Consider the following 16,912-nt stretch of genomic DNA (forward strand, 5'->3'; position numbering starts at 1 on the left):
CCCCATTAGTTGGTTGTGATAACACAGGTATTACTCGAAGCCATACGTATAACGGCAATTTCTTGGTTAATTGTTAAGGATCAAGATTATGCACGAGGTTTCAAAAATGTTTCCCAGTTTAAAATTTGGTAAAATTCTTTCCTGAGAAACAGTATTATGTTTTTGTTTTTACGCGAGCTCTTCAAAGATTCAGATCCTGTAACCAAGTTATGAACTACGAATCTGGAGGTAAACGTTCCCAAATGAAAAAGCATAAGACCTGTTTATCTTTATTGAAAGTAACTGTAAAATTTTTAATCTTCGGCTCATGTTTAAGTATGAATTATTTGGTACTTGAAAAATTTTCACGAAAAAAATCAAATAATAATTTATCCAAGTAACAACTATTTTTCAGCTTTCGTATGCACATATAAGTATCTGATTACAACAGCAAACATTTTGACTTATTGTCAGGTACAAACACGGGGGCTGCACTTAAGCATGTGGAAGATGAGATGTTTACAACTGAAAATGGTGACCGAGTGAGTGCCCTGAATGTCGTTGTCGTTATTACGGACGGAATTTCCCAAGACCAAGTATTGGAAATCTCAAACCAACTTCGTAGCGAAAAAGGCGCTTTGGTAACAACGGCTCTGGCTTTTGAATTACTTAGTGAACAGTTTGAAACCAATCAAACAAAGACACTTATTTGAAAAAAAAAACTGACAAATACTTACAATTTAAATAGTTGTTTGCATTCAATACTTTCTTTGCTTAACAGCAACAATTAAATAATTTAGACAGTGATGTAGTCAAGTTTTTCTTAATGTTAGCATTGGCTTATGAGTATACGTCAACGCTTGTAAGCGTTGTTTTATAAATTTTCGCATTTCCAATGTTTCGCATTAATAATTGTGTAGGCATTGGATAGGTTCAACAAATTACTTTCCGATGTTGCCATTCAACGCTTGTTTGTTTCCGTTTGTAGACATGACTTTTTGTTTCTATTTCGCAGATATACGCCCTTGGTATTAAGCCGAGTTTTCCAAACCAGCTGAACGAGGTGCAGCTGAACGAAATAGCTGGTGACCCTAGCAGAGTACTTATATCCGAAGAAAGTTTCGAAGGCTTAAAGGGAACTCTATCCGACCAGTTGGCCGATGTTATTTGTGGTGACCCTTGCTTCGATATCAACGAGCATCTTGAAAGAACCCGATTTGGACTTGTGTTCGATTTGCTTTGCCAGAGGGCATACAATTGTGCTGCCAATAGACATAAAAAACCACCATTCTGACCAAATAACACAGACTCGCACGATAAAAAACCCAAAGACATTAGCGCCGCAGTGACATTAAACTTGTAAAGTCCTTTAAATTGATTTTCCTTAAACATTTTGAAGTTTAAACAATTGATACTTTTCGGGCCATTATCGGAAAGCTCCCAGCTTATAATCATAAAAAATAAAAGAGAACCTGTGCGGGAATTGCCACGGACATTAAGTCATGTGGCATATTTGCAGCCACATTCCATCTCGTTGCGGGGGCGATATCAAAATACTTTAATTTGCTGCACCACAAAAAAGATGTGAAACACTGCTGTTTGTGGTGGTGTAATAAATATGGATAAATCGACAGCCCGTACTACACGTTGTCAATAAACAGGGTATCAAGAGGTTTTCAATCATTTTGTCAACGACCTAAGTTATGTTGATCATAGAAAGCTCTGAATGTAGAAATAAACTGAAACTTGATGTAAGGATAAAGAAACATCCAAACCACGTAAACAGCCGCTGGGCGGCACGCAAGCACTACGCATAGGGATCGCAAAGCAAAAATCGTGACGTTTAGGTTGCACATGCTCATAAATTTGATGCGCCTCGTCGAAAAAGGTACACAAGTTATCTCTTACAGTAAACTCACGCCCAACATCCGCTAAAAGAAACGCGATACAACTATGAGGAGCTTAGGTTTTGCGCTGACGTTAGCCTGGATAGCAGGATGTGCTTTTGGTAAGTTAGCTACTGTGAATAAAGCAGCGGAGGTGTGTGGGAATGTTTTTTCAGTTTTGCACATAACGTGGCGAAACGTTTAATGCTTTGAATATTCAAACCGAACGAAATTAATATTTTTAACATTCAAAGCAAAATGGAATAACAAATGCGATGTAAAAAATGAAAGGAGTTTTAATATTCAGATTTATTTTTGTAGGTCTGAACTGCTTCATGTGCAAAAACCAGCCGTCAAACAGACACTGCATTTTGTTCGGACGCATAAAAAAGTGTGCGAAGAACGAGGTGAGTCTGGAAAATTTTGTACGTGGCAACGTTGCGCAACGTATGGGGTTTTGAACCAACGAGACGACAAAACCTTTTTTCCAGTCGACAAAACTTTGGACGCTCATAACTTTGCCGTTTCTCAATGGATTTCGATGATTTTTGCACAAGTTGTATGGAAGGGCATGTAGTTTCAAAAAAAAAATTCCAACAGTATATGGGAAGTTTTATCCGATTTGTTTTACTTATTTGTTATATCTGAAGAACGCAAACTTGCTACAGGCGTTTGAAAATATTTCCCAATTTTTTTATCGGGGCCGCAAGTTTTTGGTTTCTTACCCCACTTATCTGCTCTACGTCCTCGTTTACGATTAATTTACGTTTTCGCTTTATTGGAGCACGATAGGCGCTATCCATATATTTCCGAACCAAGGCGATATGTTTTTGGTCGTACAGCTCAGCAAATTCGTGCAACCCGTTTAATTTGCGCCCTTCCAATCTCGTACGTTTTAATTCTTGTTGACTCTTTTCCATTATGCTTTGTGTCCTGTTGTTGTTGCACAAAGTTTGGTAGGGTTTTACGGAAACCTTTTCGAAAAAACTTGTGTAAATGTTGTACGCAGTGCTCTTCCCGTGCCGACCTAAATCCCTCAACAACAAACTGCTCCACAGCGCAATTTTCGGAAGATAGTTGTCACAAAATTTTGATATTATTTTTGGATAGAAGAACACATTGGTTGGGTTAGAATCCGATGACGAAAAAACAGATTTCGCTTCAATAATTACCTTTTTGAAATGCTGTGAAAATCGGTTTTCATTGCAACTTGGTTGAAACGAGTCTTGTTCCTCTTCTTCTTGTTGATCGGTTTCAGACCACATGGCGCAATATTCCATTGTTTCTCTGTTTATTTTTTTACTTAAAATGTCCCAACTGGCTTTTAGCTATTTCGTGTTCATTTGCGCAAATAAATCCTGTTGCGTGAAACAAAATGTCGCCGATTTCTTCCATACTAGTTGCGGCCACCAACAATGCCATAATATACATAGATTCTATGCGCCTTTTTTTATTTAATCCACAAAGTTGTTTAAAATTTTACATTATATGACTCGTGCATAAATGAAGAAACGCTTTTTTCGTTTAATTGTCTGTTTGTAGCCGCCCTAGATGCAACAGAATAACACCTATCAACGTATGATTCGAAATCTTCTATCATATATTCCGTTAACAAAGCGCGAATTATCGCCATGGAACCGTCGCAAATAATAAGTTTTTCCCTTGTCTTTCCAGCAATTTTTTTGTCGACTAGCGTCTCGTTGGTGGTTTCGAATGTCTGATGTGTCTACTCAACCAACACACATAGATGAAGTTTAGCGACAAATGTACATAGAGAATTTTTAACCGAGAAGATATGATGTAATAGAAACGCGTAGTAGTAATAAGTATATAAACTGTTGAACGAAACCTTATAACTTTACGTACAAAAGCATTCGGATCCAAGCGCTTCCTGAGCTTAAATTTAAATTCGGAGGCACAAACATGCAGAGCCCTGACCGTATTCTATTGACATGAGCCTCATATTTGACATGAGTCAAAAACTGCAAACGTGCAAGATAGGCGGTTTTTTTTACGATATTTGAGCACGAAAAAGACATCCTGGTCCACTGCAATATTCGACACATCTTGATTTTACAGCGATGATTGAAGTTGCCACACCCCATACAACATATTGTTTCGTTCGTCGATATAATTGGTGCCAAAAACACACACTTCGACCTAATGTATTTTTGCTTCTAGGATGCGTGCCAGAACGTAGTAAGGAGGAATGGATACCAACGGGCTATCACTAAAACATGCAAACAAGCCGCCGCATGTGCAAACAACGTCTATCAGGTAAAGGTCCTTCATTTCTTTGTGTTTGTTCCACTCATAGTGGCATTAGTTTCTGCACTGATATAATCGGCCTGTTCTTATCTACACATGTGTCAATTCCGCAGTTTCACAATGATGTTGCTCGTGATTGGAAAGGGCAGCACAAAATGACTCGCTTGTTTACACTATACACCCGCTCTAACGCCGATATGCGTTGAACTTTCTGCGGTCGCGATCCCGCAAAGCAAACACGCTTAATTTGTCACTTCAGGCTATGAAATCTCTGCATTTTTGGACAGTTGCGGTGCGCTTTGGAACGCTCCAAGTCAACCAGATCTGTAATCCTATTGTTGTGTAACACAAAAGCTCACATTCTGACTAAAACATAATAATAACAACGCGTTATTATGACCAGCCTTGAAGGGTTGGAACGTTACTACATAAATAACACCACATTATATATTGGCACAACGTTTTACATTGCAGATTACATTTAGCTGAATTTTCAATTCATTGGGCTGCATGTTTTTGGAGTTTTTTCAGACTTGCTTTGAATGAAGCAGGTTGCAAAAACGCAAAACAAAGGTTATTTGAATGTAACTGCCAACAGATACACTGTTTTTCGCACCTGCAATTTAGAGAAACGCTTTGACATAACTCGAATATTAAATACACGGAGGGCTATAAAAAATGATATTGCCAGGATTTAGGCCAATTTTTGGATTTGGTTAGATTAAGGGACGCATATTAGCACGGGATTAGGTATCTTGGATAACGTGCGCTGCGGTTAAAAATTTACCCCCGTTATCGAATTGAATTTCTACGTAGAATCCCAAACCGGCGTGGTATCCTACGCAGTGCAATACCAGGTCACCAAGCTCCGTATGTCGATGTTGTTGCTCAACGGACATTTGCAACGGCCCAGCAATACTCTGTCAAAGTTGGGGCGAATTTTTTCTATTCGTTATTACTGGAATTCGATAAATGTTGAATAAGTTTTAAGGATATACACCATCTAAGAAACTTTCGTTTCAGGCTAAAATCTGTCAATCTTGTTAAATTAGACAAATATATTTCGCTTTGTTAAATTTGTTGAATTCACATTAAGTTTTAAGGATATAGATTTACGTTGGTTAAATTTGCATTCAACCAATTCAACTTCCGACTGCGTATTTTTAGACTCCGTAAGACTGCAGTGTCCTAATTTGCCACAACCGAAATTCGGAGAGCGCAGCTGTGATTTTCTAAAAACACCCACAGAAGTTGGCGCGCAGTGTTTTTTCCAATGTGATCAGGGTAAGAAAATAGGCATTTGCTGACGTAAAACGTGACTGATTAGTTGCTAAAAAAAGGTCTGTGTTCTGCAAGGTTATATCCTGACTGGTCCAGAGATGGTCAAATGCGTTCGACGAGGCAACAGGGCTGTCTGGAACGACGATATACCAAGATGCTTACGTACGTTCACACATACAAATCTGTCAACGTTATCCCAACAGCAAATCGTCAAACAAAATAACTTAAAGTCAATTGTGATATTGTGAACGAAAAACAACACAACATTTTGCGTTTTATATTTGTGTAAAGGTAGCTCAGGGCAATGATCATGGTTTTAATCAAGTTCCTTTATTTTTATTTTTATATTCAGCCAAGTTATGCGACGCAGTTTCATTTAACCAAGGCGTTTTTGAATGCACGGACGAGTTCAACCTCGGATCGAAATGTAATTTTCGCTGCACAGATGAGCAATACCACGTTTTTCCACGACTAAGCGATACATTGACGTGTGAGAGGCAAGGCAATCCACAGTGGGACCGACCAAAGCCTTGCTGTGCTCGTAAGTCGGTCAAGACCTCTTTTTGGACTCGTTACGCAATACAGCAAACGTGGCTTATCACGACCGCGACAACATGATTGTTATCATATATAAAACTTGTTGTTCTGATAGGACGAGCGATGGCTTGGGCAGTACGAAAGTTCATATACGGGCAAGTCCGTCACTTATTTTTGATAAACTTATTTGAAACAAGTTCGAAACCTTCTTGCTAGTTATAATAGAATACTGTTCAAAATGTGTGTTCTTCGAGCGCCAGACGAAATTGATAGCCTTAAATTTTACAAAACCCATAGTTCCCCATTACGGCACCTTGTACTTCACAGGCAATACACGTGTCAAACGTCAAGCACAAAATTGTTGCAATTTATTTTTGTACAGGTTCCTGTCCTCCACACGCTCTTATGGACGCTTGCATCATACTAGATTCCTCGTTGTCAGTGAGGCGTTCCAACTGGCCAATTATGATTAGTTTTTCTCAGAGCATTATTAGGTAAGTCAAAAACAGTTATCGTCACGATACGTGTTCAAAGCGTTTATTGTGGGAATATGTTGCGTTGCACAGAACTTTTGAGGTAACAACCGAGGCCACCCAATTTGCCGTGTTCAGCTTCGGGCGGTGGCCAAACAAAAGATCACAAATTTTGTTTAACCAATTTTCGAATGATAAAGAAGGGCTGTTAGAAGCGGTCGGAAAAATGAAATACAATCCATCGGGTAAGTATATAATGCTCTTAAAGTAGCTCACGAAATCGTGACCGCGAAGACAGTTGATTTTCAACTGATTAATGTGATCCCTAAAGCAAAACAAAAGCAGTGCAGAAAATATTAGAACTATGTGCGATCACAGTCGATTATTTATCGTTGCAAAAGCATTATCTCATTCCCCACGTGATGGTACAGAAATATCGTTTTTTAACGGCACGTGTAATGCACCTCGTTTGGGCGAAAATGGTGATTACCGCAGCATGACAGGAGCTAAATATAGGCAACCTTGTCGCCCAGCAACCTACACTGGCCGAGCCTTACGTTACGCCAGAGATGTGATATTTAATGAAACGACGGGCGATCGAAGCGGAGCAAAAAACGTGATAATAATAATCACCGACGGACAAACATCACCAGAGGATCCAGCCGAAGAGGACGCCACGTATCTTAGAAAAGCAGGAGTGTTGGTGAGCATTGGTTCTAAGAACAGTTACCGACCGTGCAAACCCATTAGAACCAATATTTGATAAATTAGAAGGGCACGTTCTTGCTACTCCAATTTGTCGTTGGGTGTCATATTTCTTGTCACGCGTTAATTATATACTGCGAATACTGTATAAATAAAACAGAGTCACTTTTTGCGATATGCCAAGAAATGCAACAGGAAGATAATTGCCTTTACTATAAACTCATCGAGGTTTTATCACGTACAGCGAACAATATATTCTTTACACAAGATTTCGTGGTAAACATTCCAACATATTGCATTTGTGAAGATGTTTGGAATCGGAGTCATGCCGCCCCTTGGAAAACTTACAGTGGAACAATTGGACGACGGCCTGCGGGAAATTGTTGGTGAAAGGAGCCAGTATTTCATCGCCAGCGAGGGTTTCGAAGGTCTTAACGATCTGCTTTCTGCAGGCATTAGCGAGGAAATCTGTACCAACCGATGCGACTTGTGAGTCATCTTTAACAAAAGACCACAGGCTGATTGGTAATAAGTCATAAAAGCTCACTCATCAAGGCCGATCACGCCGAAAAAGACATTTTGTACAGCTTTGTTTCATTTTCACTGAAAACTGTGCAATGCGCGGCTTTATTGCATAAAACTATTCATGCTATATGTAAATGCGTTAAAGTACAATGTGGTTGCCAAAGCATCCAGACAGTATTCCATTGATTATTCGCACGAAAATTCAATCTGATTTGGCCAAGTTTACGTAAACGTGACCTACAGGCACATATTTTATATCACGGGACTTCCTGTGATTAAGCAGGTTGGAATGGAATGGTATACTATGCTAAATTCTGTTACAAAATAAACATCCTCAGTCGGTATGTCACTTTTGTGAATGTACGAAACAAGTAAACATACCTTGTGAAGTAAATAATTCATTTATTTCTTCCTTCTTTGTTCTTTTTTTGTTTCATCCCTTTTTCATTGGTAAGCAATAAAAACAAAACTTCAGTTTATAAACTTCCTCCCAAAAATAAGACAGCAGACACGTAAGTTGGCGCTTCCAAAACATTGGAAAACTTGTCGCCATTGTGACATAACAAACAAAACGCAGGTACAGACTGATTTTGGTTATAGGACCGTAATACATGATGGCGCATGACCAAGAATTCAAATACGCTTGCTTACTTCAAATAATTACAAAGGCCAACCTTACTTAATTTACCTCCTAATGGTTTTTTTCTGTTTTGACATCAATTTGCCCGAAAGACGTAAAGATATACGTGCTAAAGACTCTTCCATTTAGGACTAGACCAGTGGTTGCAAAAGTGGGGGCCAAAGACCCCAGTTCAGCATTTAATGATCACAGCTGTTGTGCGACTTATGATGTCAGGTCGAGTTAAAGTTACGCTTTCTGTTTTGAGTACAAATCAAAGTTTGATAAACTGGCGTTGTTGCATCAGCCTCATCCATCGCATGATATTGTCCTGGTAAAGATGAAAAAACAATTTTCAATCTCTTTAGGAGGCGATACGAAAAAAAAATCAGAAACACTGGGTTAGTCGAATATCGGTCATTTGTTTTATTAACATGAGGTGTATAATATTGCACAATAAAAAAAATCAATACAACAGCGCGCAAAAAGAAATTCAATGTGACCAGAACACTACACTATGGAAAAACATACAATAAGCTTGCACCCTTTATGGGTAAAGAAAGCATGCCGAGCTTGAGTACAATAGCAATTAGAATAAATGGAAGTTGTGTAGCACAATATATGTAAGTAGATAAGTAGTTCAGCACTCAATAATCAAAACCGTTCCTTTCTTTTCTGTGGATGAAATTTATTGGTCGATAAATTTGTTAAATCGACTAAATATGGATGAAGGTGTGTTGGCAGTCGGTACACTGGTTACACGAAATTTAGCAGCCGCTTGGTGGAGCCCGCTTGACTTCTTTGTGGGTGTTTTGCTGTTCCACTCGCCTTCACATACTTCTGAGCAAAGCTAAAATATCAACACATTACACACATGGGTCGGTTGTGGGACCTATCGGGGTTGTAGTTTACTGGGAGGAAATTCAGGAAAAGTATATGTTTGTTAATTTGAAGCTCCACAAAAGTTTTTACTTGCATTGCACAAAACATCTACTGATAAATTTTCTTATAGTTTTTGTTAGAAAATGTTCCTAGTTTACAAATAATTTAAAATTATTCTACCCTTTTGTAAACTTGCGGCCTACTCATATTATGCCAACGTCATATTCGGCTAAAAATCAAAACTTTATACAAACAAAAAATGTCCAGCCCCGCAAACGGTGGGGTGTCTTGCACAGTCGACGACTTCGCAACGAGCGTCTGCACTTTCGTTTGTGACCCAACTTTTGCACTTATTGGCAGTTCCGACGTCACATGTCTCGATGACGGAAATGGCGATATCTTGGGCGTTTGGTCCGATACCGCGCCAACATGCCAACGTAAGACAACTTAACCCCACGCAGCCTCTAACAACATCGCCGCTTTCACGTTCTGATATACGATATTGTCTCTCCCTTTGATTGCTTGCATTTGAAGTCCACGTTAAATTGAAATGTTATTGGCCACACGAGAACGCAGTGGGTTAACATAGCGGTTATTTAACAGCAATTGTCTGCGTTCCACCCCACGCCGATCCCATCAACGGTAGAGTGTCGTGTAGCAACGACAACCGTGAGAACAGCGTATGCGACTTCTCTTGTAACGATGGATACGCCTTCGTTGGCGAACCGAGCTCCACTTGCTTGGACGACGGCAATGGCGACGCTCTTGGTCTCTGGAGCTCGCTTGCACCCGTCTGTGAACGTGATTAATGGAAAGGGTGGAATGTTACATGGTAGAAATGCGGTTGTGAAGATAAATTTTGTCTATAATTTCTTTAGTCTCTGATTTGCATGCAAGGTTCATGTTAGTGCGCGCATCTTTTAGAACTTTGGTGGTTAAAGCAATGTATATATTGTTTTCTGCGTCCTCTAATGCCGCCCGCAGACAGAAAAGCCTGGCACGTCAGTGCCTTCAAGCTGCATTCGTTCCAAGGACCTTACAGCAATGTGGACAGTTACAAACGTATCTGAACAACATGCTTTGCGCTCAACTCTCTCTGCTTTATAAAAATATAATGATGGTAAACCGTGAGGCCAAAATGTTTGCAGAAATCGTCTGCGAACCGCCACAGGCCGATCCAGAGTTCGGCACTGTATCTTGCACGAACGGCAACATCATGGACAGTCAGTGCTCGTTCGTTTGTAACGCAAACTACGATCTGGAAGGGGCGCCACAAACTACCTGTATTCACGACGGAAATGGCGACACACTTGGCGTGTGGACCAACCCTCCACCAGTCTGCAACCGTATGTTATTACTCACTGTTGCTGCGTTGAAGGCTCAATTGATAGTTAAATTGCAGTAATAGTATGATATTGTTCAAACGCTTACATTCACCTCACCGACGAAGGGTTTTTGCTCCTATAAATATGGATTTATTCATGTTTAGCAATTGTTTGCATCCCGCAATCCGCGCCGGATTTCGGAACAGTAAGCTGCTCCAACGACAACTTTGCCACCAGCGTTTGCACGTTCGAGTGTGAGCCAGGCTACGCCCTAATAGGCGCAGATGAAACGACCACGTGCGCTGATGATGGTAACAACGACGCACTGGGTGATTGGACAAATCCCCGACCCGTCTGTGAACGTAGGTTACCCGGAGATCCCACGTTGCCCACTCCACTGTAACCATTCTGTCACTTTGTAGCAATTGTTTGCGAACCGCCTCAAAGCGGCCCCACCAATTGTTTGGTTGTTTGCTCGGACGAAAACGCGGTCGACAGCGACTGTACTTTCACATGCGACGAAGGTTTTGCTCGTATTGGAGCCCCGTTGGTAACTTGCCTCGACGATCTTGACGGAGACGCACTAGGTGCTTGGAGTGAGCCTGCACCAACCTGTGAACGTACGTTTCCCGATGCAATGAAACCACCGCAGCACTAATAGTTTCTCAATCCTTTTAATTTAATCGTGCAGCCATCACATGTCCTCTCCCGAGGGAAAACCCACTTAATGGTGCAGTCCAGTGCAACGCAGGCATCTCTCTTAACAGCGAATGTGCTTACACGTGTGATGTCGGCTACGCATTGGTTGGGTCTCCCGGCATCACTTGTGTCGACGATGGAAACGGCGATGCCATTGGCGTGTGGACCAATCCTGAGCCACTTTGCGAACGTAAGGGGTTCCAACTTTCCCTATCTCTTTTCGCATCCAATACCGATGCGATGCAGTAATCATGGTTGATTCACAGCAAATTGACTCTTTTCCTTCTTGCGAGTCTCCTTGGACTGGCTTTGTGACAGCATGTACTTATCTAATTGTTCCTTATCTTTTTTAGGTTTTTTCTGACCTTGAATGTTATCAGCAGATTTTATCAGCAGATTTTTAACTCGTTACCGAAGCAAAACTTATTCTTGAATGCTTTTTTCTTTGCACCAATCTTGTCAAAAGCTATACAATATCTTGGATATAGTATAGCACATTCAGAAACATTTTGACTTTATTTGCAGACTTTCGTACCATGCATGAACAAGTCTAAAATTACTATTTTATCCTTATATTGGTGAGATATCCGGACTACATTCTTTTCCCTTTCGTCGAGCCGACGAAAGCCACGGACACATTCAGTTTTTTTCTTATAAAAACAACAAATCACTATCAACCCTCTTGCAGAATCACCATGCGCATGTTGCCACGTCCTTCTTATAAACATTGGGGCGCCGCGATCACGTGCCTAAACGTGTAACTTTCCACTTAGGTAAAACTTGCGGTACACCACCAGCGGCGCCAGAGAACGGTTTCCGTGTTTGCACCGACGGAAACTTCCTCGGTTCTCAATGCGAGTTCGGCTGCGACCCCTTCCACACCCGTGTCGGACCGCTCTACACCAATTGCATTGAGCCCAGCGAAGGCAACCTCGTCTGGGACAACCCCGCTCTAGTTTGCGAACGTAAGTAGAGCAATTGCATGAAAAAGGCCTTGTTTGTTAGGGCCTGGGCGAAAACACCAGTCTACAACAAGCAAAATGTGAGTTAAAATGGCATCGCAGCCAAATAGAAGCGTTTTTAACAATTTAGAGCGAGTTGGGCCAAATCACGCTTCCGGTAAGGTATTTACGAGGTATCACGTTAAACTTTTGCTTTGCAGCGAATACGTGCGATGACCAGGGAGTTTTGCTCCACGGAAACTTCTCTTGCAGCAACGACAACTTCGCCACCTCGACCTGCACATTTGAGTGCACAGGAGAAGGATATGCGATTTACCCACCTGGGCGCGATCAGAACACTTGTCTCAACGACACCGCATGGACCGTCCCCAAACCTTGTTGTGCACGTAAGTTGACACTTGATATACTGCGCATAAACACAACGTGAAACTCATGCGTTCGATGATGCTGAAAATAGATTTACAAGCGCGTACAATAATAAAAAACAAAACGTTTAAACTTGCTAAAGTACGAAGTTGTGTTACCTAATTGACATTTATAGGTGACTGTCCTCCATATGCTCTGATGGATGCTGTCTTCATTCTCGACTCCTCATCCTCCATTGGTATTGACAACTGGCCCATCATGCAGGACTTCGTCAGAACCGTTCTGTCGTAAGTTTTGCTGCCAGGCACAGAGTTACTTCGGATCTTACTGAGCTCACATGAATTCTCATTCTGTCAATTTCAGTTCATATATCCTGGCCCCAGACTCCGCAAGACTGGCCGTGTTCCGATACAACAGAGCCGTTGACACAACTTCCGAAATCTTGCTTGGAGATTTCGACAACATCAAGGACTTCATTGCGAAGTTTAACGAAATCCCCTACGACGGCTCTGGTAAGAGCAAATTCAGTGGCATGAGAATTGTCCGACCAGCAAAGCTGTATCACTTAGGCGTAGAAAATACACTTTCTCCAATGAGTTGGACAAAAATACTCCCTTCTATTCATTTAGTTGGACCCTGAAACGCCAATTTCTATTTGATGACTCACTAAACATGATTTTATTTCGTTTTTCAGGAACCAGGACTGGAAATGCTCTTAACTACACCAGAGATGTGATCTTCAAACCCGAAAACGGTGATCGACCAGACGTCAAGAACGTCGCCCTTGTTATCACTGACGGTAGATCCCAGGATGACGTCGCAGCTATTTCACAACAGCTTCGTGCAGATGGCGTACTGGTAAGCGCTGTTTTTATTTTCACGGCTATTTGCAAATCTGGGCACGAAACTGGCTCAGTATAATATTTCCAGTGTAAGTTAGTTGCTGTTTCGTGCGTTAGAGGGGTCGCAGCACATAACGGCAAATACTGAAAATGAAACATTGAACTTGCATATGAGCCAATGTGACATCGGAATTTTATTGTGATGTGTTTTGTAGACCTATGCACTTGGAATTCAACCACCCCGTGGAGCTCTCGATGAAGGTCAGTTGAATGAAATTGCCGGCGATCCATCCCGCCTCCTTATCGCTGAGGGTTCTTTCGCCGATCTTGGTGAATCTCTTTCCAACCAGTTGGCCGAACAGATTTGCGGTGATCCGTGCTTCGACGCCCATCTACACGACGAACTTAGCACGATTGCCCCATAAGCAAACCCTTAGTTTTCTCCCTTACGTCTGCAAACAGCATCATCGTACTAACATAACTGAGGTGTATATGTAACCGTAAAGCATTATTTTATTCCGAAATTTTATGCGAAAGTTTTGGTCATATTCTAACCAAAACTTGCTTGTAGCCGAAATTCTGCTTATAGCTGCAAACGCCGCAAGCACCGCCCTGCAGTAGGAGTGTATATATATGCATTTACCCTAGATAAGTAACTTGTGTCTTGCCAAAGCAGGGTTTCCTTGCTCCTCGATGTCGGTGTTTCTTTGTCACGAATAAAAAAATCACATAGATTAAATTGTGTTTTAATTAGAGGCATAAGCCATTGTATCTTATTGGAAGGCAAGTAGTTAAAGCAGACGAAAACAGCATCGAGAAATGAATCATTTTCATTGTAATTGATAGTTAGACGATGGGCCGCTTCGCGACTATAGGTTCATTATTAAATTTAAAGACGTCAAGGAAACCGCTTATTTAAGCAGATAGATATAAGCATCGAGCCAATAATATGAATTCTGTGAGCTGCATACAAATGACTTTGTTTTTCCTAATAGTTACACCTATATTGGTGCCCAACGAATAACGGTGATTGTATAGTCACCAGAAAGTGGAGAAAGAATACCTCGCATTGTTGCAATACCGCAAGAGTAAATGTTTAGGCGTTGCGGCGAGGGCCACAGTACCTTTCTTCCGCTTGTTCTGCAACATTCGTATACTTGTTTATTCCTGTACAGACAACACATTTACACATAAAGAATTTCAACAATATCAAAATTTCGGCTCTCTCCTTTAATGCAACCAAAATCATAGAAAAAACTGAGTCCTTGTCAGAAAGATCATTTGCAGTGTCAAAAAAGCACAGAAGTCAATGAAAAGGCCATAAAAATAAACAGGCCTCCATCATCCAAATATTGTGTATCAAAGAAAGATCACGCAACTTTAACATTTGAAAGATGTTAAAGTTGCGTTTTTTGGACATTGAAAGATGTTGATAACGCTATCACGCGCTTACATCTACGCATGGAAAACGACAAAATACTTCCACGTTATCGCAAAACCGTGACATGAAAGCCTGTCTATTCTGAATTCACTGGGACTGCATAGGATTCGAGTAGTACGCAGGATTATATAATGGATATATACTGTTTAGTTGATATCCTTCTTTTGCGTATCAATATGGCGCCAGGTTTGTATGTTAAGTTTAATCACGTATCAAATCACATTTGCTTTATGTTTTGTGGGTTACATTTCAAACGTTATATTGTATCTATTTAGCACTGATGTGTTGGGTCTGTGAAAACGCACGAGCAACGGGGGAGTGTAACTTTCGAGGCAAACTTACACAATGTCGAACCAATCAGGTACAGGACAACAATAAGCCACGAGTTACTTAACAGCGATTATTGATATAAAAAATTACGCTTCAAAACCAGGAGGCTTGTCAAAACACCGTCAGAACGGAAAATCAAGGAGTGTGGGTTGATAAACGCTGCAAGCAAGCCAGTGCATGTGACAGCAACTACATACAGGTGATAATAGGAGCTCGATGCTTATATTTCCGATACGAGGCGGCACTATTCTATTGTTTTCTTGGTGGCTTAATCTAACAACCAAGCATTTACTCAGAACCCCCAGCCAGCTTGGTACCCCACACAATGCATTATGGCCTCTTTGCACACCGTGTGTAGGTGTTGTTGCGACCAAGACGGATGGAACGCCCCATTAGTTGGTTGCGATAACGCATGTATTACTCGAAGCCATATACGTATAACGGCAATTTCTTGGTTAATTGTTAAGGATCAAGATTATGCATGAGGCTTCAAAAATGTTTCCCAGTTTAAAATTTGGTAAAATTCTTTCCTGAGAAACAGTATTATGTTTTTGTTTTTACGCGAGCTCTTCAAAGATTCAGATCCTGTAACCAAGTTATGAACTACGAATCTGGAGGTAAACGTTCCCAAATGAAAAAGCATATGACCTGTTTACCTTTATTGAAAGTAACTGTAAAATTTTTTATCTTCGGCTGTTTAAGTATGAATTATTTGGTACTTGAAAAATTTTCACGAAAAAAAACAAATAATAATTTATTTAAGTATCTGATCACAACAGCAAACATTTTGACTTATTGTCAGGTACAAACACGGGGGCTGCACTTAAGCATGTGAAAGATGTGATGTTTACAACTGAAAATGGTGACCGAGTGAGTGCCCTGAATGTCGTAGTCGTTATTACGGACGGAATTTTCCAAGACCAAGTATTGGAAATCTCAAACCAACTTCGTAACCAAACTCTGGCTTTTGAATTACTTAGTAAACAGAAACCAATCAAACAAAGACACTTATTTGAAAAAAACTGACAAATACTTACAATTTAAATAGTTGTTTGCATTCAATACTTTCTTTGCTTAACAGCAACAATTAAATAATTTAGACAGTGATGTAGTCCAGTTTTTCTTAATGTTAGCATTGGATTATAAGTATACGTCAACGCTTGTAAGCGTTGTTTTATAAATTTTCGCATTTCCAATGTTTTGCATTAATAATTGTGTAATAATTGGCATTGGATAGGTTCAACAAATTACTTTCCGATGTTGCCATTGTTTGTTTCCGTTTGTAGACATGACTTTTTGTTTCTATTTCGCAGATATACGCCCTTGGTATCAAGCCGAGTTTTCCAAACCAGCTAAACGAGGTGCAGCTGAACGAAATAGCTGGTGACCCTAGCAGAGTACTTATATCCGAAGAAAGTTTCGAAGGCTTAAAGGGAGCTCTATCCGACCAGTTGGCCGATGTTATTTGTGGTGACCCTTGCTGCGATATCAACGAGCATCTTGAAAGAACCCGATTTGGACTTGTGTTCGATTTGCTTTGCCAGAGGGCATACAAGTGTGCTGCCAATAGACATAAAAAACCGCCATTCAGACTAAATAACACAGACTCGCACGATAAAAAAAACTCAAAGACATTAGCGCCGCAGTGACACTAAACTTGTAAAGTCCTTTAAATTGATTTTCCTGCAGATTTACACATTTTGATCAAGTTGAAACAATTGATACTTTTCGGGCCATTATCGGAAAGCTCCCAGCTTATAATCATAAAAAATAAAAGAGAACCTGTGCGGGA

The 16,912-nt window shown here is 40.6% G+C and overlaps 2 protein-coding genes and 1 long non-coding RNA gene across 3 annotated transcripts; all 3 read left to right on the plus strand.

Moving 5' to 3' along the window:
* Positions 1 to 209: 209 nt before the first annotated feature.
* Positions 210 to 14,077, plus strand: LOC145910971 (uncharacterized). Its single transcript, XM_082998200.1, has 19 exons — positions 210 to 228; positions 454 to 620; positions 995 to 1,238; positions 2,187 to 2,272; positions 4,047 to 4,142; positions 4,950 to 5,061; positions 6,334 to 6,445; positions 9,423 to 9,592; positions 9,759 to 9,956; positions 10,304 to 10,501; positions 10,645 to 10,842; positions 10,903 to 11,100; positions 11,172 to 11,369; positions 11,953 to 12,144; positions 12,342 to 12,527; positions 12,683 to 12,794; positions 12,871 to 13,019; positions 13,202 to 13,365; positions 13,565 to 14,077. Exons 1-19 carry the CDS (start codon positions 210 to 212, stop codon positions 13,772 to 13,774), a joined length of 3,009 nt encoding a protein of 1,002 aa, XP_082854326.1. The 3' UTR covers positions 13,775 to 14,077.
* LOC145910452 (uncharacterized) lies at positions 5,300 to 5,887 on the plus strand. The gene is made up of 3 exons (XR_014403208.1): positions 5,300 to 5,417; positions 5,490 to 5,576; positions 5,767 to 5,887. It is a non-coding gene; the product is annotated as an uncharacterized LOC145910452 (long non-coding RNA).
* Positions 6,627 to 7,994, plus strand: LOC145910451 (matrilin-1-like). The gene is made up of 3 exons (XM_082997581.1): positions 6,627 to 6,669; positions 6,958 to 7,127; positions 7,437 to 7,994. Exons 1-3 carry the CDS (start codon positions 6,651 to 6,653, stop codon positions 7,620 to 7,622), a joined length of 375 nt encoding a protein of 124 aa, XP_082853707.1. The 5' UTR covers positions 6,627 to 6,650; the 3' UTR covers positions 7,623 to 7,994.
* Positions 14,078 to 16,912: the final 2,835 nt, after the last annotated feature.

The sequence above is a fragment of the Ascidia mentula genome, chromosome 8 (genome assembly GCF_947561715.1).
Source record: "Ascidia mentula chromosome 8, kaAscMent1.1, whole genome shotgun sequence".
In the NCBI taxonomy this organism is placed as follows: Eukaryota; Metazoa; Chordata; class Ascidiacea; order Phlebobranchia; family Ascidiidae; genus Ascidia; species Ascidia mentula.